Source organism: Oncorhynchus gorbuscha, linkage group LG19 (genome assembly GCF_021184085.1).
Source record: "Oncorhynchus gorbuscha isolate QuinsamMale2020 ecotype Even-year linkage group LG19, OgorEven_v1.0, whole genome shotgun sequence".
NCBI classification, from domain to species: domain Eukaryota; kingdom Metazoa; phylum Chordata; class Actinopteri; order Salmoniformes; family Salmonidae; genus Oncorhynchus; species Oncorhynchus gorbuscha.
Window position 1 is genome coordinate 38,253,980 of NC_060191.1, and position 15,953 is coordinate 38,269,932.

General features: G+C 46.7%; 1 protein-coding gene across 3 annotated transcripts in view; it reads left to right on the plus strand.

Annotated features, from left to right (window-relative positions):
- The window catches only part of LOC124005011 (CAP-Gly domain-containing linker protein 3-like), a 28,338-nt gene that overhangs the window by 565 nt on the left and 11,820 nt on the right, over window positions 1-15,953 (plus strand). For 2 of the 3 annotated variants that reach the window (XM_046313837.1, XM_046313839.1), the window contains exons 1-3: window positions 5,934-6,069; window positions 13,177-13,329; window positions 14,226-14,365. In XM_046313837.1, coding sequence (XP_046169793.1) covers window positions 13,197-13,329; window positions 14,226-14,365 — 273 coding nt within the window. In that variant the 5' untranslated portion in view covers window positions 5,934-6,069; window positions 13,177-13,196. Of the gene's footprint in view, window positions 1-5,933; window positions 6,070-13,176; window positions 13,330-14,225; window positions 14,366-15,953 lie in introns of those variants that run through there. The other variant, XM_046313838.1, reaches the window with a different exon arrangement.

Genomic DNA, 15,953 nt, shown 5'->3' on the forward strand with positions numbered 1-15,953 from the left:
CAAATGACCCGTGTTATATTACTATATATAAAAGGCAGCAGTTTATAAGGTGCAGAGTAAAGTACTGGGTGGTAGCTGGCTAGTAACAGTGACTAAGTTCAGGGCAGGGGACTGGGCGGAGGCTGGCTAGTAACAGTGACTAAGTTCAGGGCAGGGGACTGGGCGGAGGCAGGCTAGTAACAGTGACTAAGTTCAGGGCACGGTACTGGGCGGAGGCCAGCTAGTGGTATCTATTTAGGAGGCCAGCTAGTGGTATCTGTGTGAAAAAGTAATTGCCTCCTTACAATCAATAACTGGTTGTGCCACCTTTAGCTGCAATGACTGCAACCAAATGCTTCCTGTAGTTGTTGATCAGTCTCTCAAATCGCTGTGGAGGATGTTGGCCCACTCTTGCATGCAGAACTGCTTTAACTCAGCAACATTTGTGGGTTTTCAAGCATGACCTGCTCGCTTCAAGTCCTGACATATCTCAATTGGGATTGGGTCTGTATTTTGACTAGGCCATTCCACAACTTAAAATGTGTTGCTTTTTAACCATTTTCATGTAGACTTGATTATGTGTTTTGGATCATTGTCATGTGTAACATTCGTCTTCCTCCTCTTCTGAGGAGGAGTAGCAAGGATCGGAGGACCAATGCAAAGCGTGGTACGTGTTCATGATGAATTTATTAAACACAGAACACTAAAACAAAAATAACAAAGAGAATGACACGAAACGAAACAGTCCTGTCTGGTGACATACACAAAGACAGAAAACAATCACCCACGAAACACAGGTGGGAAAAGGCTACCTAAGTATGATTCTCAATCAGACTAACGACACCTGCCTCTGATTGAGAACCATACCAGGCCAAATGCAAAACACAACATAGAAAAACGAGGGCGCGGGACGTGGACCCCACTCCACCATAGTCTTTCTCCGCCTCTTAACCTGCCTCCGTGGCACCTTTCGAGCAGCGACCCTCGCCGCCGACCTCGGACTGGGGACCCTAGCAACGGGTCCCAAATGGACGGGAGATTCCAGCAGCACCGGACAGGCTGGAGACTCCGTCAGCTCCGGAGTGAAGGGTGATTCCGGCAGCACCGGAGTAACGGACGGCTCTGGCAGCTCCTGACTGACAGGCGGCTCTGACAGCTCCTGACTGACCGGCGGCTCTGGCAGTGCCTGACTGGCGGGCGGCTCTGGCAGCTCCTGACTGGCGGGCGGCTCTGGCAGCTCCTGACTGGCGGGCGGCTCTGGCAGTGCTGGTCAGGCGGGAGCACCTGTAGGGAGGAGACAGAGAGACAGCCTGGTGCGGGGGGCTGCCACCGGAGGCCTGGTGCGTGGAGGAGGCACCGGATAGACCGGGCCGTGGAGGCACACTGGAGGTCTCGAGCACCGAGCCTGTACAACCCTACCTGGCTGGATTCTCCCCGTAGCCAGGCCAGTGCGGCGAGGTGGAATAGACCGCACTGGGCTGTGCTGGCACTGAGCCGGCTTCATGTCACCTGGCTCGATACCCACTCTAGCCCGGCCGATACGAGGCACTGCGATGTAACGCACCGGGCTATGCCTGCGCACCAGGGACACCATGAGCCTCACGGCATAACACGGTGCCTGCCCGGTCCACCTCTCTCCACGGTAAGCATGGGGAGTTGGCTCAGGTCTCCTACCTGACTTAGCCACACTCCCCTTGTGCCCCCTCAATACATTTTTGGGGCTGCCTCTCATCCCAGCCGCTCTGCCGTGCTGCCTCCTCATACCACCGCCGCTCAGCTTTCGCTGCCCTCAGCTCTGCTTTGGGGCGGCGATATTCCCCAGCCTGTGCCCAGGGTCCCTTGCCGTGCAGAATCTCCTCCCATGTCCATTCTGTAACATTCGTTTTCCTCCTCTTCTGAGGAGGAGTAGCAAGGATCGGAGGACCAATGCGCAGCGTGGTACGTGTACATGATGAATTTATTAAACACAGAACACTAAAACAAAAATAACAAAGAGAATGACACGAAACGAAACAGTCCTGTCTGGTGACATACACAAAGACAGAAAACAATCACCCATGAAACACAGGTGGGAAAAGGCTACCTAAGTATGATTCTCAATCAGAGACAACTAACAACACCTGCCTCTGATTGAGAACCATACCAGGCCAAACGCAAAACACAACATAGACAAACGAACATAGACAACCCACCCCAACTCACGCCCTGTCCAACATAAAACAAAGACATAGCAAAAGAACTAAGGTCAGAAAGTGACATCATGCTGCATGACCCAGCTGCACTTCAGCTAGACCCAACCACAAATATTCCAGTAACAGAGTTCTGATTCTGTGGATAAGGCTGTGGCATTTTTTCAGCCGGTGATTGTCAAGCAAATAACTGCCAGTCTCATGGCAATTGACCGTTAATTAACATAAACACATTTAGCATCTCCTATCTTCCATGCATAGCCTACAAGCCACTGATGTGGACCTTTAGAACATTGTCACGGATTCCCCCTTACACTGCTGCTCATTCCGTTCACCAGCTCCGGAAGTCTAAGTCACAGGCCTTATAGGAGTGACTGAGCTGGATCATTACCACCAACCCCGGACTGTCTTGTCTCATTACGCACACCTGGTTCCCCATTCCCCATTCCCCCTGATTTGTTCCACAGACATGTGACTAACAGAAATGGAATAATGTGTCCCTGAACAAAGTAAGTCAGTATCTGGTGTGGTCACCAGCTGCATTAAGTACTGCAGTGCATCTCCTCCGGCGAACTGCACCAGATTTGCCAGTTCTTGCTGTGAGATGTTACCCCACTCTTCCACCAAGGCACATGCAAGTTCCCGGACATTTATGGGGGTAATGACCCTAGCCCTCACCCTCCGATCCAACAGGTCCCAGGCGTGCTCAATGGGATTGAGATCCGGGCTCTTCGCTGGCCATGGCAGAACACTGACATTCCCTGTCTTGCAGGAAATCACGCACAGAATGAGCTGTATGGCTGATGGCATCGTCATGCTGGAGGGTCATGTCAGGATGAGCCTGCAGGAAGGGTACCACGAGAGAAGAGGATGTCTTCCCTGTAACGCACAGCGTTTAGATTGCCTGCTCAGTCTAATGATGCTGTGACACACCGCCCCAGACCATGATGGACCCTCCACCTCCAAATCGATCCTACTCCAGAGTACAGGCCTCGCTCATTCCTTCGACGATAAACGCAAATCCGACCATCAACCCTTTGTGAGACAAAACGGCGACTTGGCAGTGAAGAGCACTTTTTGCTTGTCCTGTCTGGTTCCAGCGACGATGGGGTTGTGCCCATAGGTGACGCTGTTGCCAGTGATGTCTAGTGAGGACCTGCCTTACAACAGGCCCTTAGTCCAGCCTCTCTCAGCCTATTGCGGACAGTCTGAGCATTGATGGAGGGATTGTGCGTTCCTGGTGTAACTCGGGCAGTTGTTGTTGCCATCCTGTACCTGTCCCGCAGGTGTGATGTTCGGATGTGCCAATCCTGTGCAGGTGTTGTTACACGTGGTCTGCCACTGCGAGGACGATCAGCTGTCCGTCCTGTCTCCCTGTAGCGCTTAGGCGTCTCACAGAACGGACATGGCAATTTATTGCCCTGGCCACATGTGCAGTCCTCATGCCTCCTTGCAGCATGCCTAAGGCACGTTCACGCAGATGAGCAGGGACCCTGGGCATCTTTCTTTTGATGTTTTTCAGAGTCAGTAGAAAGGCCTCTTTAATGTCCTAAGTTTGACTGTTAGTGTCTTAACGACCATTCCACAGGTGCATGTTCAATAATTGTTTATGGTTAATTTAACAAGCATGGGAAACAGTGTTTAAACATCAATGAAGATCTGTGAAGTATTTTTTTAAACAAATTATCTTTGAAATACAGGGTCCTTAAAAAGGGACATTTCTTTTTTTGCTTAGTTTAGTTGCGGAGTCCCTGTAATCCTAGAATCAGATCATTCAGGCGAGAAAAAACATCAACCAGATAGGTCAGTCATTTGAGAAACCTTTTTAAATCATGCAATGCTGTTAGATAAGCGAAAATGATAGTCAGTAAAGAAAACTTTAACGTCTGTCAATTAAAAAAAAAATACTTTGGCCCTTGTTAACCAGCGCACTTCTGTATGTTGTAAAAGCGTCACTTGGTCGCTGCCCATATCATTGCATAGTGCAGAAAATACATGAGAGTTCAGGGGCCTTGCCATAACAAAGTTAACCATTTCCACTGTAGTGTCCAAAACATAATTCAAGCTGTCAGGCATTCCCTTAGCAGCAAGAGCCTCTCGTGGATGCTGCAGTGTACCCAAGTGGGGTCGGGAGCAACTGTTTGCACGCACATTACCACTCCACTATGTCTCCCTGTCATGACTTTTGCACCATCAGTACAGATACCAAAACATCTTGACCACCAAAGTCCATTTGATGTCACAAAGCTGTCCAGTGCTTTAAAAATATCCTCTCCTGTTGTCCTGTGCTCAGCCCAGTCAAAACTGTTCGCTGCTCTGGCTCCCCAATGGTGGAACAAACTCCCTCACGACTCTAGGACAGCGGAGTCAATCACCACCTTCCGGAGACACCTGAAACCCCACCTCTTTAAGGAATACCTAGGATAGGATAAAGTAATCCTTCTCACCCCCCCCTCCCTCCCCCCCTTAAAAGATTTAGATGCACTATTGTAAAGTGGCTGTTCCACTGGATGTCATAAGGTGAATGCACCAATTTGTAAGTCGCTCTGGATAAGAGCGTCTGCTAAATGACTTAAATGTAATGTAAATGTCCTGGTTTCCAGTGGTTTGCAGAAGAGAATGTCTTCCTTAATTGACCCCCCCATAAACGTAACAGACATATACCCTCGGTAGCTCACCATATAAGAGGCTTCTAGCCCCTTCGTAGTAATGGTATCTGTTGCTTTTATACATGTATTACTACTCAAAAGTCATCTTAATTCTCACTCAAAAAGCTCCCATGGTTTATTTTTCAAATTGGCATGTTTTGTTTTTAAATGTCTGCGCAAGAGTGAAAGTTTAATCGAGTTGTGAGACAGTACTTTTGCACATATAACACACTGCGGCTGAGGAAAGGCACTACTCCCAATATAAGTGAACCCCAAAACAATGTAGTTCTCATATTTGCACCTCTTCGATGGTCCAACATCCGTGTCTGTTAGCTCTTTGGCTGCATCAGATTTACAACTGTCAGTGTCCATGCTAGCTGGGCTAACAATGTAGAATTACTGATGCTAGCATTGGATGTGCTCGTGGAAGCAGAACAACTTGTGTCGTGGACAGGTGCAGGTGTAGTACTGCTGGTAGTAGCAGTACTGCTGGTAGTAGCAGTACTACCAGTAGAGCTGGCATGTGTCTCTTACTTTTTTAACCACTTATCAATTGTCGCTCAAACGGAATGAGCAGCAGCTACGTTTGGCTACATATGGACCATTAGTGGAATTCCCCGCAAGAGAGTAACGGTTAATGTGATTGGATGTTAATTATTTGACATGGTGTTGTTATTTCGCTGAATACTAGATGGTTTCATTTTATTTTTGGCAGTGAAACGAGGCTACTCAGGCGAGAAAGAAACCTCACCCAAATGTATAGCCCCGTTAGAAAATATGAATGGACTGTTAGAAAATGTTAAGAATATATATATATATATATATATATATATATATATATATATATACATTTTCTAACAGTCCATTTATATTTTCTAAAGGGGCTATACATACAAACTCTGGCCTTTATTTTCTTAAAATGCGATTTTAAATGTAACCCTAACCACACTTATACCGAACCCTAATCTTAAATTAAGATTTTAAAAAGCCATTTTTTACCTCGTGAATTTTTTAATTATAGCTAATTTTGTGGCTGTGGTAACTAGGCGAATTCCTGTGCCAAGGAAGGACACTCACAATTGTGCTCGTAGCCTACGTTGTGTATGGTTGTGGTCCATGCGTGTTCACGCCCGTGACGCAGTCACAGAGAAAGACCTTCGCAGCATTATAGCAGCATCCTCAGCACCATTGCTGTTCGCATTTAGCTGAACCGCGAGGAAAAGCTTGAGATAATCAAAAAGGATTGTTTTGAGGTAAGATGAATATCATTCATGCATATAAGATTCTAATTATTATATTTTGTTTGATAAAATGTATTTGCTTCCTGTGTTTTTCACAGCATGTGTGTTTGCCTTGATACCGAGCCTAGAAAGATGGATGCTCTGAAAACACTGTTCCATGAAATCTCACTGGCGGATGTTTTTTTTCCGCCCATTTTATCATATAAACGCAAACATAAGACATCGGCCCATATATTATGCGTTTTCTCATTGTTATTGGATCAAAGGAATAGTTTCACATGTGATCTGTAAAATCCTCCTCCAGCATATGTCTCATTGTTTGTCAACGGGGCGTTATTTCTCGTTTTTTTCCATTTTATCATATGCACGTTGTAGAGCAATGCAATATGCACATTTTGCGTTATTGCTCATTGCAACACTAATATATTGTTTTTATTTATCGTCAATGACTCAAACATATAAGCTCTGGCCTATTGTTTTTGTCAAATTCAGTAGGATGGCATTAGTGTGACCCAGCCAAATGGTAAAATGCTATTCATTCCATTACAATAGGTATTGAATAGAAGATCAAAAAATCTGTAAGGTTTGTTGCACCTGTTTTTCCTCATATTTTGCTATCTAAATGTATTTGCCTCCAGGTTTTACACATCTTGTTGACTCATATGAGCACTGTTGCATAAGACGTAGTCATATACAGTACTCGATTTTATTCAAACAAATAATATGCTCTTGCTAATTATACATCACATTTATTCCAGTGAAAATGCTGTCTTTGACTGAGACTTCATTCATAAAACACACTACTGTCAGATCAGGGCTTGGAACTAAGAGGAGCAGGGCAACTCAGAGGAGACGATGATGGCTGCCATTACTGGACTCATAATTGGTGACAGGTATTGCACAGCACAGGTATAGTTATCTACCAGTCATCGGACCCTATATCTTGGATAGACTTTGTTTCAACATAATCCTTTTGGGGTGTCAGGAAACTTGTTGTATCACCCATTCTGCAGTGGCTATTGATTCAGTACAGATCATGGGAAGCACTTAAGAATGCATATAACTAAAGGAAGAAATCAAAGTCAAATGTAGGAGCTCGTGGGTAAAGTGACTCACTGCGCAGGGACATTTGCTCCCAAATCATCCAGGCTATGATATCTCTTGACTATGTATCCATGTTATGTTTCCATATCCAAACACGACTAGGAACCCCCTCAATATGATGCAACTGAAGGAAACAGGCGATTCGTAGAGTATCAGGTATCTGCCTGAGTGGGGTTTGTTCATTTAGCTTTGAGTCTGTATCACAGCAGAATCGGTCTCTGTTAATGCAGTTACCCTAACACGGAACCCAAACCGGCTGTGCACGTGTGCCATCGTGCAGAAATGTATTTTGTCCCCCCACACCAAAAGCAATCATGACACGCAGGTTAAAATATCAAAGAAAACTCTTTATGGCTAGTTAGCTTGCACTTGCTAGCTAATTTGTCCTATTTAGCTGGCTTGCTGTTGCTAGCTAATTTGTCCTGGGATATAAACATTGAGTTGTTATTTTACCTGAAATGCACAAGGTCCTCTACTCCGCCAATTAATCCACACATAAAACGGTCAACCGAATCATTTCTAGTCATCTCTCTTCCTTCCAGGCTTTTTCTTCTCTTGATTTTATATTGCGATTGGCAACTTTCATAAATTAGGTGTATTACCGCCACTGAACTCGTTTGTCTTTCAGTCACCCACATGGGTATAACCAATGAGGAGATGGCACGTGTATATCTGCTTATATAAACCAATGAGGAGATGGGAGAGGCAGGACTTGTTGCGCGATCTGCGTCAGAAATAGAACTGATTTCTATTTTAGCCCTTGGCAACGCAGACGCTCGTTGGCGCGCACGAGCAGTGTGGGTGCAGTAATTGAATAACATAGATTTCTACCTTTATTTTGCAATGTGTGTGGTCAGCCTGTAAGCGTAATGAATACAGCACAGACCACTGTATGGCCTCTGTTTTGCCTCACTGTTTGACCCGATAATGCTTGAGTTGGTAGACTGATACAATAGCACAGCTGCGCAATAGGATAAGGCTTTTACTGATTATGTGATGAGCTCTCTCTCTGTCTCTCTTTCTTCTCTCTCTCTGGACTTCTTTCAAAATCCTAAAGGATTAGCAGAGGCATGGATGGACAATATAGTCTGTGTATTAGATTACTTGGCAGCATAATCATGTTCAGGCCGGATGGATCTGTTCCGGTTGGAGCGAGTGGTCGCATCTGCACGTCGCTCCAACGGGTAGTATAACTTTTTCATTATATTTCATTATATCACAACGGTTTGATTTGTCTTATCTTAGCAATTTCTTCTCAGCTAGCTACATAGCCGTCTTTGTATCAAAGATAATTGCGTAATTATCGTATTTCGCCGTCCTAACGTAGTCTTCACTAGCCAGCTAGCTAACGTCCACTGATTAGCTGCACTGGAGAAACTATTACACTCAACTGAACGACTTGATTAGTTTAGTGTTAGCTAGCTACATAGCTGTCTTTGCTGTCTTCGTATCATCGTATCATCGTATCCAAGATAATTGTGTTGTTTAGGTTTAGAGTGTGTAGTCTTAGAGTGATTATCTTAATTTACCGAGGTTAGCTAGCCAGCTATTTGTCGTCCTTAACGTAGGTGACTCTGCTAGCTAGCCAACGCTAGCCAACGCTAGCCAACGTCTTCTGTATAGAACTCAACTACCCGGTCGCATTCACAGGTTGTATCACATTTTCACTTCATTTCATTACAGTACAACGGTTTGATTTGTTTGATCGTAGCTAGCTACATAGCTAGCTACATAGCCGTCTTTGTATCAAAGATAATTGTGTAGTCTAGAGCGATTTTCTAGGTTCGCTAGCCATCTATTGTCGTTCTTTTAACGCAACGTAACGTAAACAACACTGCTAGCTAGCCTGCTAGCCCCCGAATAGCAACACTGCAGAAACTATTACACTCAACGGAACGACTTGATTAGTGTAGTGTCAACAACGCACCCACTGCCAGCTAGCCTACTTCAGCAGTACTGTATCATTTTAATCATTTTAGTCAATAAGATTCTTGCTACGTAGCTTAACTTTCTGAACATTCGAGACGTGTAGTCCACTTGTCATTCCAATCTCCTTTGCATTAGCGTAGCCTCTTCTGTAGCCTGTCAACTATGTGTCTGTTTATCCCTGTTCTCTCCTCTCTGCACAGACCATACAAACGCTCCTCACCGCGTGGCCGCGGCCACCCTACTCTGGTGGTCCCAGCGCGCACGACCCACGTGGAGTTCCAGGTCTCCGGTAGCCTCTGGAACTGCCAATCTGCGGTCAACAAGGCAGAGTTCATCTCAGCCTATGCCTCCCTCCAGTCCCTCGACTTCTTGGCACTGACGGAAACATGGATCACCACAGACAACACTGCTACTCCTACTGCTCTCTCTTCGTCCGCCCACGTGTTCTCGCACACCCCGAGAGCGTCTGGTCAGCGGGGTGGTGGCACCGGGATCCTCATCTCTCCCAAGTGGTCATTCTCTCTTTCTCCCCTTACCCATCTGTCTATCTCCTCCTTTGAATTCCATGCTGTCACAGTTACTAGCCCTTTCAAGCTTAACATCCTTATCATTTATCGCCCTCCAGGTTCCCTCGGAGAGTTCATCAATGAGCTTGATGCCTTGATAAGCTCCTTTCCTGAGGACGGCTCACCTCTCACAGTTCTGGGCGACTTTAACCTCCCCACGTCTACCTTTGACTCTTTCCTCTCTGCCTCCTTCTTTCCACTCCTCTCCTCTTTTGACCTCACCCTCTCACCTTCCCCCCTACTCACAAGGCAGGCAATACGCTCGACCTCATCTTTACTAGATGCTGTTCTTCCACTAACCTCATTGCAACTCCCCTCCAAGTCTCCGACCACTGCCTTGTATCCTTTTCCCTCTCGCTCTCATCCAACACCTCCCACACTGCCCCTACTCGGATGGTATCGCGCCGTCCCAACCTTCGCTCTCTCTCCCCGCTACTCTCTCCTCTTCCATCCTATCATCTCTTCCCTCCGCTCAAACCTTCTCCCACCTATCTCCTGATTCTGCCTCCTCAACCCTCCTCTCCTCCCTCTCTGCATCCCTTGACTCTCTATGTCCCCTATCCTCCAGGCCGGCTCGGTCCTCCCCTCCCGCTCCGTGGCTCGATGACTCATTGCGAGCTCACAGAACAGGGCTCCGGGCAGCCGAGCGGAAATGGAGGAAAACTCGCCTCCCTGCGGACCTGGCATCCTTTCACTCCCTCCTCTCTACATTGTCCTCCTCTGTCTCTGCTGCTAAAGCCACTTTCTACCACGCTAAATTCCAAGCATCTGCCTCTAACCCTAGGAAGCTCTTTGCCACCTTCTCCTCCCTCCTGAATCCTCCGCCCCCCCCCCCCCTCCTCCCTCTCTGCAGATGACTTCGTCAACCATTTTGAAAAGAAGGTCGACGACATCCGATCCTCGTTTGCTAAGTCAAACGACACCGCTGGTTCTGCTCACACTGCCCTACCCTGTGCTCTGACCTCTTTCTCCCCTCTCTCTCCAGATGAAATCTCGCGTCTTGTGACGGCCGGCCGCCCAACAACCTGCCCGCTTGACCCTATCCCCTCCTCTCTTCTCCAGACCATTTCCGGAGACCTTCTCCCTTACCTCACCTCGCTCATCAACTCATCCCTGACCGTTGGCTACGTCCCTTCCGTCTTCAAGAGAGCGAGAGTTGCACCCCTTCTGAAAAAACCTACACTCGATCCCTCCGATGTCAACAATTACAGACCAGTATCCCTTCTTTCTTTTCTCTCCAAAACTCTTGAACGTGCCGTCCTTGGCCAGCTCTCCCGCTATCTCTCTCTGAATGACCTTCTTGATCCAAATCAGTCAGGTCTCAAGACTAGTCATTCAACTGAGACTGCTCTCCTCTGTATCACGGAGGCGCTCCGCACTGCTAAAGCTAACTCTCTCTCCTCTGCTCTCATCCTTCTAGATCTATCGGCTGCCTTCGATACTGTGAACCATCAGATCCTCCTCTCCACCCTCTCCGAGTTGGGCATCTCCGGCGCGGCCCACGCTTGGATTGCGTCCTACCTGACAGGTCGCTCCTACCAGGTGGCGTGGCGAGAATCTGTCTCCTCACCACGCGCTCTCACCACTGGTGTCCCCCAGGGCTCTGTTCTTGGCCCTCTCCTATTCTCGCTATACACCAAGTCACTTGGCTCTGTCATAACCTCACATGGTCTCTCTTATCATTGCTATGCAGACGACACACAATTAATCTTCTCCTTTCCCCCTTCTGATGACCAGGTGGCGAATCACATCTCTGCATGTCTGGCAGACATATCAGTGTGGATGACGGATCACCACCTCAAGCTGAACCTCGGCAAGACGGAGCTGCTCTTCCTCCCGGGGAAGGACTGCCCGTTCCATGATCTCGCCATCACGGTTGACAACTCCATTGTGTCCTCCTCCCAGAGCGCCAAGAACCTTGGCGTGATCCTGGACAACACCCTGTCGTTCTCAACTAACATCAAGGCGGTGGCCCGTTCCTGTAGGTTCATGCTCTACAACATCCGCAGAGTACGACCCTGCCTCACACAGGAAGCGGCGCAGGTCCTAATCCAGGCACTTGTCATCTCCCGTCTGGATTACTGCAACTCGCTGTTGGCTGGGCTCCCTGCCTGTGCCATTAAACCCCTTCAACTCATCCAGAACGCCGCAGCCCGTCTGGTGTTCAACCTTCCCAAGTTCTCTCACGTCACCCCGCTCCTTCGTTCTCTCCACTGGCTTCCAGTTGAAGCTCGCATCCGCTACAAGACCATGGTGCTTGCCTACGGAGCTGTGAGGGGAACGGCACCTCAGTACCTCCAGGCTCTGATCAGGCCCTACACCCAAACAAGGGCACTGCGTTCATCCACCTCTGGCCTGCTCGCCTCCCTACCACTGAGGAAGTACAGCTCCCGCTCAGCCCAGTCAAAACTGTTCGCTGCCCTGGCCCCCCAATGGTGGAACAAACTCCCTCACGACGCCAGGACAGCGGAGTCAATCACCACCTTCCGGAGACACCTGAAACCCCACCTCTTTAAGGAATACCTAGGATAGGTTAAGTAATCCCTCTCACCCCACCCCCCCTAAGTTTTAGATGCACTATTGTTAAGTGACTGTCCCACTGGATGTCATAAGGTGAATGCACCAATTTGTAAGTCGCTCTGGATAAGAGTGTCTGCTAAATGACTTAAATGTAATGTAATGTAATGTAAATGCGTGCTCACCGTGCAGTCAGACTTTGGAGGAAGCAGCCCTTGGACGTGACAAAAAAGACCCAGTGAATAATTGACGCTATCATAGACTGTTCCCATTTCAATGTTGAGATAAACCGTTTCTCAGTTGTGTTAGTGCTTCTGTTCTTAAGGGGTGTTTATAATAAATACATATAGCTTATTCTCTGACCCTAGATTGAACATTTATTTCACGGTGGAAATCCAGTCAACGTAATGGGCTAAAGGGTCCATTGTGTTGTATATAAATTGCATTAGCATCGACATCCTGATACTATAAGGCTTTTGCATAGATGTTTTACTGTTTGTTCAGCAGCCCCTCAGAAATGAGTGCTGCAATGTCCAACACATACTGTACGGTACATGCATCCCTGATTTCCCATAGTCAGAACGGATGTGCAAAATCTGCTGCTGCATATACTATTTGGAAAATATAGCTCAGCCCTTTAGCTATGTCCAGGACAATGATGGACATTAAAGACTTAGTATTAGCATGCACTGACATGGTACAATCAATTAGACTGCCTGTTAGCCTGTCTGCTCTCTGAGTCTCCTCATCTCTTGTCAGTAAGTGCAGTTATCAGTGAGTCACTAGTGACCGTCTCTCACAGGCCCTAGATCCAAACATAGAGCCTGTCTGCTCTGAGGGTATAGACTAGGCTGCCATGGGAACAAGACTATTGTAAGCTACTACTTCATGTGACTCTTGGCTGAGTCATAGACGCATGAGAACTGTTCAGAGAAACCTGCGATGGAGCTGTTTGTTCTGTAGTGCCACTCAAGGAATGTTTGTCATCCATCTTGTTTTCCAGGCCCGCCGACGTCTAGCAGAATGACTAAAGAGCAGACTGCCGAGGTGGAGGAGGAGGCCCAGCCTGCCTCTGAGTACCAGAGCCCAGTTCATGAGCCCCGGAAGAGGCCCATGGTCCACCCATCTGCCCAGGCCCCCCTCCCCAAAGACTATGGTGGGTCCTAGGCCTCAGGCTCCAGGGCCCGTCTCATAGTAGGAGTGCTGATCTAGGATCAGTTTGCTTTTTAGGTCATAATGAATAAGATTATATAGACGGGAGTGACCTGACCCCAAATCAGCACGTTGGGACGTTTCGTGAATACAGGCCAAGTCCCTTTGTTATAATGCTCCCTACTCAACACTCCTTTATATGTAACAGTGGATTTTGGGCTCTGGGCCATGTGCTGCTGTAGCCTCGGTCCACAAAGAGCCTTTCACCAAGCACAGACCACTGCCTGGTCAAAACAACCTCTGCAGATTCATAGAATCATAATGAAAATATGTAATAAAATGTATATGATCTATAAATAAGTGAACAAGGCCTTTTATGGCATGTTATTGATCCTTTTAGCAGATGGATTTTGACTTTGGGGCTGTTATATGCTAACAGTATGGTATTGCTGGACACTTTATGCCAATGAATGTAAGTGGTTTCTGCAGGCTAAAATGATGTGAAGCTTTTTATTTCAGTTTGCCCACAAGCTTCAGTGCATTTATTATGATGGTGTATTATAAAAACAAAGTAAGATCAATTGTGTTCCCACTTCGGTAGGGCTTCAATCTACCACATCCTGCTTTTAGAAACGGTGCTTTTAAACAGGACAGAAATATTGGACGTCCCACAGAGAACTCCATAAGTAATTAAATAGAGTGCACTAACAGGCCTGTAAAATACAACCCAAAATATATGTATATTTTGTAATAATAAAAAAAATATGATATTTAATATCACACATTCAGAATGAGTCAATATGCTGTCTGACAAAGAACAAAAAAATAGCAAGAGAGGCACATGTAATACTGATTTGATGAGGAGGATAATTATCTTGTTGGCATTCCCTACCCTTCCAGCCTTCACATTCTTTGACCCAAATGATCCTGCGTGTCTGGAGATCCTGCTGGATCCGCGCACCACCATCCCAGAGCTGTTTGCCATCATCCGTCAGTGGGTCCCACAGGTCCAGCACAAGATCGACCTCATCGGAAACGAGGTGAGTTACTGCCGGTCTGATTTTCAGCAGACTACAGGCCTGAATACAGCTCAGACACAACACTGGAGGCCACAACAAAAATCTTAACTCAGTGGCTCATGGATCTGCACCACATTCATACCCACACATGCCGTCCGAGCCGGCCCTAGCCATTTGTTGGGGGGGAGGCCCTAACTTGCGAGCAAAACATTTTGCTGCTCTTGACAGCGGAAAGGAACAATTGACATTTTAAAGTACATTTCCTCCAATTCTACATTTACATTACATTTAAGTAATTTAGCAGACGCTCTTATCCAGAGCGACTTACAAATTGGTGCATTCACCTTATGACATCCAGTGGAACAGCCACTTTACAATAGTGCATCTAAATCTTTTAAGGGGGGGGGGTGAGAAGGATTACTTTATCCTATCCTAGGTATTCCTTAAAGAGGTGGGGTTTCAGGTGTCTCCGGAAGGTGGTGATTGACTCCGCTGTCCTGGCGTCGTGAGGGAGTTTGTTCCACCATTGGGGGGGCCAGAGCAGCGACCAGTTTTGACTGGGCTGAGCGGGAACTGTACTTCCTCAGTGGTAGGGAGGCGAGCAGGCCAGAGGTGGATGAACGCAGTGCCCTTGTTTACCATGGGGCATATAAAAAATATTAGTTATAAAGCAAGTTTGCTGCTATTCTACAGGATTTGCCATGGGGCGGAGAGAAGATTTAGCAATTGTATAACTCATTTAATGCAATTCTAAACATTGTGCCATAGGGTGGAGAGAAATGTTTGCAGTTTTTAATGTGATATTTGAATGAGAGTGACTAACAAAATCAATGGGGGCCACCCAGTTGGTAATTCGGCTATGATTAATACAAGTTTAGATAGCTGGTTAGACTAATTTACTGATCTAAAAAATGTTAGCTGACATGGGCTAGTTGAGAGACTGTCCAACTGACATAGCAGGAGAAAAATTGCTGATGCACAACCAAATTTGCACCTTGTGTATTCTAATATTGTAACTCTCAACAATAAGTTGAGATCCCGACTGAGTTCCTTTTATGGACATTTTTCCGCGAGCCTACAAAAGAGGCGGGACGCCAGATGCCCATCCCTGGCCTACAAAGTTGAATTTGGCGTTTCACAAGGCTCTGTGCTTGGACCTATATAATTGTTTTCTTTATTTCTACTGTACATAACAGACCGATTGAGTATATTACTGCATAGTGCAGCAAAGATACAGGTCTCCAACCAAAATACAATATACACAGGAAACAAAATTCACCATGCAGTCAGTAGTTGAAGAGAACATGGAAACGCTCATCAACATACTGTAACACACAACAATGCACACCTTTTAGCTCAAATTCATTGAAATCTCATGAACAATATCAATGTATTAAATCCCTTACTATCTAAAGAGCAGTGACCTTTCAGCTGCATGCAACCTTCTAGAGTTGGTCACCATCACCACATGCTGCATTTGCAGTAAGGAGAGAAGTCCATTGGTCTGTGTCTCAGCTTGCTGCTCTGCTCTCGTGCTCTTCAGAGCTGCCAACAGGACAGACGCATCAAGTTCCTTGATCCCTGGAGGAATGCAGTCGATGCAGGCCTA